The 11711-nt window shown below is 34.3% G+C and overlaps 2 protein-coding genes across 3 annotated transcripts; one reads left to right on the forward strand and one right to left on the reverse strand.

The window, feature by feature from the left end:
* Positions 1–4908: 4908 nt before the first annotated feature.
* LOC145070043 (carbon catabolite repressor protein 4 homolog 1-like) lies at positions 4909–8287 on the forward strand. The gene is made up of 10 exons (XM_079016961.1): positions 4909–5521; positions 5596–6385; positions 6472–6642; positions 6731–6817; positions 6923–6976; positions 7091–7182; positions 7282–7396; positions 7482–7629; positions 7715–7876; positions 7946–8287. Exons 1-9 carry the CDS (start codon positions 5364–5366, stop codon positions 7858–7860), a joined length of 1761 nt encoding a protein of 586 aa, XP_078873087.1. The 5' UTR covers positions 4909–5363; the 3' UTR covers positions 7861–7876; positions 7946–8287.
* Positions 8288–8430: 143 nt separating this feature from the next.
* LOC145070044 (protein CYTOSOLIC ABA RECEPTOR KINASE 4-like) lies at positions 8431–11336 on the reverse strand. 2 transcript variants are annotated; one of them, XM_079016963.1, is made up of 8 exons: positions 11051–11336; positions 10634–10817; positions 10280–10521; positions 10084–10210; positions 9746–10013; positions 9249–9381; positions 9024–9110; positions 8431–8932 (listed from the first exon to the last, which is right to left on the reverse strand). In XM_079016963.1, exons 2-8 carry the CDS (start codon positions 10746–10748, stop codon positions 8813–8815), a joined length of 1092 nt encoding a protein of 363 aa, XP_078873089.1. In that variant the 5' UTR covers positions 10749–10817; positions 11051–11336; the 3' UTR covers positions 8431–8812. The 2 variants fall into 2 exon arrangements, with proteins under 2 accessions (XP_078873089.1, XP_078873090.1); XM_079016964.1 differs by lacking the exon at positions 11051–11336 and having other exon boundaries at positions 10634–11035.
* Between the last annotated feature and the right edge of the window lie 375 nt (positions 11337–11711).

The following is an 11711-nucleotide window of genomic DNA, read 5'->3' on the forward strand; positions in this document are numbered from 1 at the left end:
CCTATCGTTTTGACGTTATTTTGTTTCTGTGCTATTCCAATTAAGTTAATTATGCATGTGAGTTCTATGAGTTCTCATGTTGAACGCATAAAAGGCAAGGCACCTTAATCAATGAAAGGTACATTGATAGGAAAGGGTGAACTGCTTAACTACTTGGAAGACATGGTGGGCAGCTGTGCTACCATAAGGCAAGAAATCGATATTAAGAAAGTTCGATCCATATGAGTTTGAATTTGTCGTAAACTTTGGTTTTAACAAATTCACATGGATAGGAACACATACACCGTTTAAATCTAAGTGTCATAAGATTTCCTCCTTCATGAAAATGATTGTGAGGAAATGCTTTCACTAAGATAGATTTTAAGAAGATAGTGATTGTAAAATTGCATTCTCGAATTCGATCATGGTTACGGTATCCATTTCCATGATTTAAATTGTGAGGTTTGGCAATTAGTCTTAATTGTTTAGACACACATATGAACTATCTAAGGCAAAGGTGTATAAGTTTAAGAGGCCTTGATAAAAGATTATCAAAGCATTAAGTATTAGAAACATGGACTTAAGAAATTCAATAGGTATTGTCTTTCTGGAAGTTAAGATGTTTATGAATACATGTCGAAGCTAGTGGGAGCATAAGTGTTATGTTTTATAATAATCATGATAGTGGGAGCATAAAAGTTATGATTGTGACTCTAGTCATAGATTTTTCAATATTAAGATGTTTATGAAATGTGTTTTATAATAATCTTAATAGACATTCTTAAACCTAATTATATGTTAATATCAATTTCCATATGCTAGAATTAGGGTTTATAGTATTGGATTCAAAGCATGTACAATAGAGAAACCTAGATCCAAGCATTAGGGTTTGTATGAGCACATAGGATGTCTTATGACCAAAACCCATCAGTCACAGCATACCAATTTCGAAAATTACATATGATTAGGGTTAGAAACCCTACCTCACTTGTTATTTAGTAATAAAAAGAACTCCTTGACCTTTGAAAGCTTAGTGCCCCCAGTTTTGCACCTTTAATGTAGTCACAAACACTCAATGCAAGAAGATGACTTGGGAGAGAGGTGAAATCGGCTAGGGCAACTCAAAGAAGAAATAGGGCCGATTTCCATATGCTAAGGGATCTATTTATAGTTGAGGCTATTAGGGTTTTATGGTGGAAACCCTAATTTCCTTGCTTAGGGCTTAATCAATCCATAGAGACCTTATAGAAAGCCCCTTGGACGAAATCCTTATGGGTTTCCCATAGATTTCGTCCAATCTCTTCTAGTAGGAGTCCATAGCCAACCAACAACTAACAGTTAATTGCAATATCAGTCCCCTTTATTTAATCAGTCTCTTTTGATCACCAAATTAATTTCCGATCATTACTAATCAAATAATATGATTTCCAAATAATATATTAATCTTGTAATATATTAATAAAACCATTTTGAGTACGAATTTATTATTCATATAATAAATTCTACTCTCGCTCCTTTTTTCAACCTATCAATATGCATGAGTGAAGGCAACCCAAAAGGACCATGCTCATAATCAAATCAAGTACATACCAAAAATAGTTATGGATTTAGACACCTAATCCAACAAAAGAGAGATCCAAGCATCTATCAATCAAGATAAGAACTTGATACCTCAAACTCCTTGCATAATGGATAATGATTCTGGATCCAAGACTTCCTTATCCAAGCTTAGAACTTCAAGATTTTCTAACTCCTTCACAATGCACAACAATGACCACCAAACTTTCTTCCAAGGCTCAAATGCTTGACAATGGATGCTACAACTCGTTTTATGGTTTTGACAACAATGGAGGCTGATAAGGAGAACATCCAAATGAACTTGAGGCCTTTACATAGGGTGCAACACCCTAAAAATCAGGGTTACCTTCCCAGCCACCAACACGCCAAGTTGAGGCACCTTAACTCGCCGTGTTGGTTCATTTAATCCCCACAATTCTTCCATCCTAAACACGTCGAGTTGGTTCCTCCAACTCACCGTGCTCAACTCGAATTAGGCTTATTCTCAACAATTTTTCCTCAAGATTTCGGGCATTACACAACATAAGTATAACTTGCCCTCGAGGCTTACAACTTATGACTGATTGCTCACGGGTTTGTTGGCTACCGTACAAAACAATACCATCTCAACCCAACACAATATGTTGACATATGTAATAGATAAACATAAACACATAATCAACAAATATAAATAACCATACAACTGAGGAAGACGATGATTCCTTATTACTCCCTTCACAATGACGCTTCTTCTTCTCTCATTTTCCTTCCTTTCCACAAGAAAACACCAAGTATCTCAAGGGGAATCGAAATCTAGGGTTTGCATATGCCTATAGGGTGAGAAAGGTTGAGGATGGGCAAGCCTAGCCTATCATTATCTTAATTCTCGAAAATTAGGGTTTGGGGTCATTAAGTCGCGCTCACGTCGTGAGACTCCAAAATACAGGTCAACAAGTCAACGACATCTCACGACGTAATTACCAAAAACTCACATCTTGAGATCCCTCCAAAAGGCAATAAATGAAGAATTTGAGTACCTTAGGGTTCAGGATGTTACACTTGGGGCAATCCAATCTTCATGTTGTGGGTCCGATGTGTATGCATTGTATGTATATTGTAGTGTGTGGTATTTTGAGGGAACTCACTAAGTTTTGGTATATAGTTGTGAATTAAATATTTTTCAGGTACCAGTGATGATCGTGGGGAGGCGAATGCGTGACTATACACATTCATCAGCAACAATGGAGATTCTGCGTTTATTATATTACTCTGATTTTTAAGCAAATGTACTTTAGAACAAATTGTTTTCTTGACTTGGATTCTATAAATTTGAAGTTTTACCATAATTAAAAATGAAATTTTTTGTTGTGAAAATGGGATGTTACAACCCTGCATTGAAATATGTTATATAGATAACTACAAAAATATGTACATTGTAAAGCATGTTATCTTACAAGAAATTGTTTTGAAACAACCAGTTTACATAACCAATTGTTTGGTTTATGGAGCCAAATTTGTACACTTTTTTTGTCTGGTTCACTAGCAATTTTTTCCAACTTACCCTTTCTGTTCATGTTTAGATAAAATGAGTTCAAATATTCTAAATGATTATTTTATTGTTGTGTGTGTCGGTTATTCATGACAATCATAAAAGAGGAATGGATGAATGTTAGACTATTTGTAAAAAAAGCTTTGGTGTTGAAATTCCCTTAGATATAGATTTTCCAAATTTATATAAATTAGTCAAACAAAGGTCAGTTTTGCAGGACAAACCTAATATCAATGAGTTTTTTCTAACATCGTACATTGATATAGGTTATATAGATAACTGATGAGGATGATGTGAATCGTTTAAAAAAAAATTATCCAACAAGTTTGGTGATCCAGTGGAGAAGATACATATTGTTCAATACAATATCACAAATTTGATATGTTGTTAGTGGGACTAATCTAGTAGTGGAAGAGGGTCCGATAGCATAAGAAGGAAAAATTATGATGAGAGCAGATCCATCGAAAGAGGTAGCAACAATCAAGAAGGTATGTATACCTATACAAATTTGTTTATGACTAACCAATATGCATATAAACAAATTCAGTATGTCGATCCTGTATATAACATACCTTGTTAAATGTCGGTATTACAATATCATACACTATAGTAACATATCCAACACCAATTGTACCAAATCAAACATCGGTTCTACCATATTAAACATCGATAGTTACATGTCAAATGTTAGTAGAACGAAAAATTTAGTATGTCGAACCAATAAATTATTAGAAATTTGGTCATGATGATAATGTTACATATAACCATGATGATAATGATGGTACCTATCAAAATAAAGGTGACAATGATGATTTTATATAAATCTATGATCCAAAAAATGAAGTTGCTTTAAGCAAATCAGACACAAAAGAAGATGATATTGGAATTGAATGGTTGATTGTAGTCAACAATTACACTTAAAAGGCCATTCTTTGGTATGCTAGATATACCATACTGTCTTGCTAGGAATATGCAGTCGGTTCATCGCACAACCAAAACCCACCTAATATAATAAATGTGCTACAAATTTACAGCAATAAAGAAGTTCTTCAACTCGTACTAGGAATAAAAAAGTAAATGTAAGACATTTCAATACAAAACTATCAGATCTAGCAAAAAAAATTGCATGCAAAATGTGTAATAAAAATTGTCCATGATATGTTTTAGTTGTAAAACTGAATTACTATAGCATGTTCTAGATCTGCAAGCTTGTGGACTAACACACACATGTGTTATTCAACATAACTAAACCCAAACCATCGTCAAGCAAACAAAAAAGTGTTGGAACATTTTACCGTGAAAACCACATCCAACAAGATTTAACTTTAAGATTCAACATTCATGTTTTCTACAAACAACCAGATCGTGCCAAGCAGTACACATTTAATTTTAAAGAGACACTCAAGCAAATTCATTTCCCAAATAACCCATATACTGTTACAACTTGGAAAAAATGTAATCCTATATATATATATATATATATATATATATATATATATATATATATATATATATATATATATATATATATATATATATATATATATATATATACTTTAGAACTAAATTAGTATGACTTACAAAACTCCAAAATTCGAAATTAAGAAACACAATAAAAAATAGAATTTATATTAACAAATTATATAAAGATTTTTGCATGCCGCATAGATTTTCTCAAATGATGACAAGCAAAAATTACAAATTTTAGATATTTTATAAAAAACATTAATAAAAATAATGTAAATGTTAAAAGTATAAACTAAAATCTCACCTAATAAAAACCACAAAAACCACTATGCAAAAAAAAGGAGAATAATGCCCGGTTTACATACAAATAGATATATACAAGAAAACTGAGTCGTCTTCTTATCTGTGTTTGTAAAACCCCAAATACAACACGCCCAATCAAATCGATTTCAAACCCTAAAATTCTCGTTCCTCTGATCAATCATTCAATTAGCCTTTACCAATTTCATGTCCCATCATTTCTTCAAAGATATACAGAGATAAAGCACACGTCTTCCGGATCTTTCATTGCAGCAGCTTGTTAATCGATCTTGGAATCTTGGTCAAATCAAAGGAGGGTTTTTGATTTTGAAAAAGAAAATCAAAAGATTGGGCAAGGCTGGCGCGTGTCCAAGATATGTAATGGCGGATTCGCCAGGTGTCCGCCACGTTTTCTTGCTCGAATTCGTTATTGTTATTCTGCTCTCATCTTCGCTGTTCATCAAATTAGGGTTAGGGTTTGTTGAAGCTAGTTGTTGTTGTGATTAAAAGCATGCTGAGCGTGCTGAGAGTGCACCTCCCGTCCGATATTCCGATTGTGGGTTGCGAGCTTTCGCCCTACGTGCTCATCCGCCATCCCGATAAGACTGTCTCCACCGAAGATGTCCCTGAGTCTTCTCCAATTGACAATCATTTTCTGAGATATAAGTGGTTAGTCAGTTACTCTTCGTCGCTACTCTTTACTCATTTGTAATTAACAATAAACACATCTTCTGGTTTTACAGGTATCGCATACAAAGTGATAAGAAAGTCGCGATCTGTAGTGTACATCCATCTGAACAAGCCACTTTACAGTGTTTAGGCTGCGTGAAAGCCAAAATCCCTGTAACCAAAAGCTACCACTGCACTCCAAAATGTTTCTCAGATGCATGGCAACACCATCGTGTCCTCCATGAACGTGCTGCTACTGCAGTTAATGAAAACGGAAATGAAGAAGAAGATATCTACGGAAGATTCAATAACACAACATCGGGGGTGAATAACACAAATGGTACACTACCATTACCATTGTATCCTGCTACAATCACACAAAGAAACGGTGGTGAAACTTGGTTTGAAGTTGGACGTTCAAAAACATACACACCAACAGCAGATGACATTGGCCATGTTCTTAAGTTTGAATGTGTTGTTATAGATTCAGAAACAAAATCGCCTGTTGGACATGGGAACACGATACTGACATCGCGTGTGATTCCAGCTCCTTCACCAAGTCCAAGAAGATTGATTTCAGTCATTGATGGAACAGGGCATTTGGATTCATCTTCTGGAACTTTTACTGTGCTTTCATATAACATCTTGTGTGATTCGTATGCTACCAGTGATGTTTATGGTTATTGCCCTTCGTGGGCCCTTTCTTGGCCTTATAGAAGACAGAATTTGTTAAGAGAAATTGTTGGGTACCTTGCGGATATTGTTTGTCTTCAAGAGGTTCAAAGTGATCATTTTGAGGAGTTTTTTGCCCCTGAGCTGGATAAGCATGGATACCAGGCTCTTTTTAAGAAAAAGACATCTGAGGTTTGTTTTTATTGACTTTATTGACCTTTCTTGTATCAAAAAATGTCGGAGAATTCTTGTTTATGTAATTTGAATTGCTATTTTAGGTTTATAATGGAAGCATTCAGACTATTGATGGATGTGCAACATTTTTTCGAAGAGATAGATTCTCACATGTTAAAAAATACGAGGTTGAGTTTAATAAAGCTGCACAATCTTTAACTGATGCTTTGGTTCCTAATGCTCAAAAGAAAACAGCCTTGAATCGATTGGTCAAGGTAGCTTTTTTTCCCCTCTATATTTATGTTTCCTCATGGGTAATTTGGTCATTTCTGATTAATAATGGGAATGTTCTGTTTTTAATAGGATAATATTGCACTGATTGTTGTTCTAGAAGCTAAGTTTAGCAACCAAGGTGTTGATAATCTTGGGAAGCGTCAACTTGTTTGTGTGGTAAGATTTATGGGTCTTTTTTTGAAAAAGATTTATCGGGTTTTTGTATTTTTAAGTTTTTAAATTTTATAATTTCCCTTTTTTCTCCCTTGTTTTGGAGTGTAGGCAAATACCCATGTGAATGTTCAGCATGATCTAAAGGATGTGAAACTGTGGCAGGTTTTTATCTTTTCCCATATCTTTTTTGTTATTTGTTTTCGTTTTAGCTTTAACATTTTTTTTTTCTTCTTCTTGTTAAAAAACTTAAAAACTATATAATTGTGAAAATTGAAGGTTCACACACTGTTAAAAGGATTGGAAAAGATAGCTGCAAGTGCAGATATTCCAATGTTAGTCTGTGGCGACTTCAATTCAGTTCCAGGAAGGTATGTTTTGTATTCTTATGTCATATATATTTATAAAAATAAAAACTTTATTATGTTATATAATGTTTATTGAATTATTTATTATAAACCGAATTTCAGTGCCCCTCATGCACTTCTTGCAATTGGAAAAGTTGATCCAATGCATCAAGATTTAGCAGTTGACCCTCTTGGAATCTTGCGACCTGCCACTAAACTCACCCACACTCTTCCCTTGGTAAACCATTTTTTTTTGAAAAATATAATATAAATGTCATGAGTTTTTATAAAATTTGAATGGATTTGGTTATATAATTATGTAGGTGAGTGCATACTCATCGTTTGCTAGAATTGGTGGTAGTCTTGGTTATGAGCAACAAAAGAGGAGAGTTGACCCTAATACAAACGAACCCTTGTTCACTAATTGTACACGTGACTTCATTGGCACACTTGATTACATATTTTATTCAGGTATACATTTATATATTTATATGTTTATATTTTATTTCAGTGTGGTAATTCAAAGTGTTGTTTTTTTATTTTATTTTATTTATAGCGGATAGTTTGAGTGTGGAATCATTGTTGGAGCTTTTGGATGAGGATAGTTTGAGGAAAGATACGGCACTTCCTTCACCAGAATGGTCTTCAGATCATATTGCACTTTTGGCTGAGTTTAGGTGCAAGCCTAGAACAAGAAGATGATCCATTTTCATTTTAGGCAAGTGATTGTATTAATTGATTATTTTGTTTAATGAAGGTATGCATGTTAATGATGTTGATGTTGCAGATGATGGCGAAAGAGGCTTTTAAAGCAATGTAAGGGAAAAAAAAAACTGTGAAAGAAGTAGATCGTTAGTCTTTGTAGGGAATTTGTGCAATGTGCAATGATCTACTCTACACTCTGTATCATGCTACCTTTTGGAAAAATCCATCATTTTTAGTTTTTTGTTTCTTTGTTTTCGATAGAAATTTAATTTTCACAAGTATAATTTAGTCATATGACCCTTAAGTTGAAGGGCAAGTGTTTCCAATGGTGATGTATTTTCTTTGTGATAATGGTGGGTGGATGAAAGAGAACATACAAATAGACTTTTTTGAATACAAAGGTGCAAAAGATCTTTTTCATTTATTGTTTGGTTTTTACTTGGTTGTCTGTTTGGAGTTATTAATAGTTGTAAAATATGCTTCTCTTTCTTTATATAGAAACCAATGATCATGGAAAATGATAATTGTAGAATATGATTTACTAAAAAAAGAAGAAAAAATAACATTGTAATGATTTTTTCGTGTTGATTTAATGGTGGGTCCGTTGTACAAATGTTTTTACATGAAAACTATCTAAAAACATGTTATAGCAACTTATAAATGCTACGGTAGGGGAAAACAATGAATCAAATGTGGATCAAGATTGTTACATATGTTTTTCCCCTAAAGAATACACAATACACAAGATAAAATCTTTTAAATCTTTAAATACATGGGATTGGGATGGGAAGAAGATGATCATCTCTGAGCTTCAAAATTGTTTGTCCTTGTACCACTTTGAATCCTTTCTCTGGGATTGTTGTTATATTAGCAAGGGAATGGGATTCAAGTAGTCAAACATGCTGACATGAATCTTGAGTGAGTGTGGTCTAATAAATATTCACAAAGGTCAAGACTCTGAGGCTGATTGCTTTGAGTTGAGAAGTGGTTGCAATGCTTTCGCTACAATTGTCATATTTGGCCTAAAATCTGCCTCGTATTGTACACATAGTGCTGCAACTGCTGCCATCTGAAATTATTAAATATATTTACTTTATTGTATGATATTTGTACCCAAAATGAAAAAAAAACCTAAAACATAAAACAATATATAAACGAACCTTAGCAACTGCCTTTTGGGGATAATCATTACCTAACCTGGGATCTACACATTGCTTCACTTTATCCTCACTCAATCTTGGAGTCGCCTGTTTACAAGCATATCTTTAGCAATATGAGTATTATTATTATGCATTCTTTTCCATTTTATTTCTACAAAATGTTTCTCTTTTTTTTTATATTATGGTGTTAAAAAAAAAAAAAAAAAAAGTAAAAGTGTAACTGACCCAAGTAACAAGACTCTGTTGGCCTTTAGGCATTGTGTGATCCACTGGTTTTCTTCCTGTCAAAAGCTCCAAAAGAACAACCCCAAAGCTATACACATCACTCTTGTGTGTTATTTGCCCTGTCATTGCATATCTGAATAACAAACACCAATGTCACATCATCTCAAAATCATAGTATGATATAAACATATCCTGCAATTTTCCATTTCAAGTCTTTTGGTTTTGGACCGAATGACCTGTCTAAATATGAGTAAATGACCATTTTTACCCTTCTAAATGGATTAACGATGCAGGTGTTGACTTTCTTTTTTTTAGAGTAACAACCATTTCACCCTTATGTTAGTGCTGAATGGACAAGTCATGTCTCTGTCATAAAGACTGTTTCTTTTTTGGACCAAATGACTGTATAAATGACCATTTTACCCTTCTGTCTGAATGCATATAGTGCCTTCAATTAACCTATATGAAGACAAAAAGAAACATGCAGGGAGACTTACTCAGGAGCATGGTAGCCAAAAGTTCCCAAAACTCTTGTGGAATGCAATCGAGCTGTGTTGTCAGAAGACATATTGCACAAACTGAAATCGGATATTTTTGATTGAAAATCATCAAACACCAACACATTGCTTGACCTTATGTCACGATGAACTACTGGAGGCTGAACCTTTTCATGTAAATACTCAAGACCTCTTGCTGCTCCATAAGCAATTTTAACTCTCTGGTTCCAGTTCAAAACTATCCCACCTTCATTACCACCCTTTTTCCCTATATATATTCATAAAAACCATATCTTTATGTATCCTTAAATTCAAAAAGAAAGATTTCTAAGAGTTACCATGTAATATTTCATGCAAACCACCCTTGTTTGCGTATTGATATAACAAGATTCGGTTGCGTTTTTCCAAACAATAACCACGCAATTCGGAGAAGTACTCGTTTTTTAGTCTTGAAATCATGGATAACTGCATGTATATGAAGAAATCAGGTGAAAAGATACTCTTTTTTTTTACTAAAAATATTGACATGCTAACCTTTTCCTTAAATTCAGATTCGGGTTCGGTTGAAGAGGTGGTGTCGAGTTTCTTTATGGCTACTTCTTCCCCATCTTCTAACTTTCCATAGAAAATCCGACTGTAAGAGCCTTCACCAATTAAAGATTTTGGACCAAAATTATCTGTCATTTTGATTATTTCATCAAATGATAAAGATGGGGCTTCAATTGGCAAATCTTTTTGAGGCCCAGCTCCATTGGTTCTTGGTGCTCTCATGCTGCCTAAGATGGAGAAATAAAAGATGCTAAACATAATCACAACTATGTTTTATGGTGTAATTAGATGAAAAATATATATATGAATATATCACCAACATGTATGGAGGTTTATTACCTCCACCACCATAAAGGGGTCCTCGAGGTGGTGCTGTCTGGCAATTGTTTGTGGTTGCACCATCTTGGGTACTCTCGTTCTCTTTTTTCTTAAGACAGGATCCACAGCAACGCATTCTTTAATTGGCAGACTACAGGAATCAGGTTTCTGTGTTCTATCTTTATGATGTCACCCAATCCAATTTCTGCATCCAATGATTTGAATCAATCCAAAAAAGGGAAAGACACAATTTTGATAAAACGAAAGGTGAAAATGATCCAGCCAATGTGAAAAAAATCCCATCGGTTTCCAAAGCAAAGCTCATTGAGGCATTTACACGAACACAGCATACGCACAAACACTTAAGCGAAGCAACGGCAGAGAATCGGTCCATATGGAAAGGAAACATGAAATGAAACAAAAACCGTAACAGCGTACCCCATAATCATAAATTGAAGCCGATTACGATGGAAGAAAAGGAGAACCAATCCAACGAAGCTTGGTTGACGAAGGAAGAGAAAGAAAGCAGAAAAAGTTTGATCCAATTCTTTTCCTGTCTCTCTCTCTCTCTCTCCTCACTCTCGTCGGATTGCGAAAGACGGAAAATTGAATTCAGAGGTTTGTATCTGGTTCTCATGGGAATCATTTTCTGGTTCGAGTGCTTCCATCAACCGCTAAAAACGGGCGCGTACGTGTAATTCAAGTTCCTGTTATTCGGCTCCATTGCTTCTACCCGTTTTGTTATTCGGATCCTGCATTTTTATCACATATATATTTAATCGCAAAAAAAGGTGCAATAATATTAGGTTCGATCGTTACAAAGGAATATTGTCTAAAGTAGAAAAAATGACTGTTGAGGATAACTAACTGTTGCGTTTGTTGTCACTGGATCCATTTTTTTTTTTTTTTGTACTCAATATATCATCAAACTTGTTGTTTGTGTTCACCATAACCCTTTTGATCGGCTTTTGACATGTGATAGCCGGTCAAATGGTTATGGTGAACACAAACAACAACTTCGATGATATATTGAATACAAAAAAAGAAAAGTGACTCAATAAGAACAAACTCAACAATTGGTTACCGTCATTAGTCATTT

This window comes from Lactuca serriola, chromosome 8 (assembly GCF_051521515.1).
Source record: "Lactuca serriola cultivar US96UC23 chromosome 8, Lser_US96UC23_V15, whole genome shotgun sequence".
NCBI lineage: Eukaryota > Viridiplantae > Streptophyta > Magnoliopsida > Asterales > Asteraceae > Lactuca > Lactuca serriola.

Excerpts from the sequence above, each read along its gene's own strand:
- LOC145070043 (XM_079016961.1), top strand. The coding sequence starts at position 5,364 with ATGCTGAGCGTGCTGAGAGTGCACCTCCCGTCCGATATTCCGATTGTG. Across the intron at positions 6,818-6,922 it reads AGCGTCAACTTGTTTGTGTG|GCAAATACCCATGTGAATGT; the intron begins GTAAGATTTATG and ends TTTGGAGTGTAG. Across the intron at positions 6,977-7,090 it reads AGGATGTGAAACTGTGGCAG|GTTCACACACTGTTAAAAGG; the intron begins GTTTTTATCTTT and ends TGAAAATTGAAG.
- LOC145070044 (XM_079016963.1), bottom strand. The coding sequence starts at position 10,748 with ATGCGTTGCTGTGGATCCTGTCTTAAGAAAAAAGAGAACGAGAGTACC. Across the intron at positions 10,522-10,633 it reads ACCCCTTTATGGTGGTGGAG|GCAGCATGAGAGCACCAAGA; the intron begins GTAATAAACCTC and ends TCTCCATCTTAG. Across the intron at positions 10,211-10,279 it reads AATCTGAATTTAAGGAAAAG|TTATCCATGATTTCAAGACT; the intron begins GTTAGCATGTCA and ends ATATACATGCAG.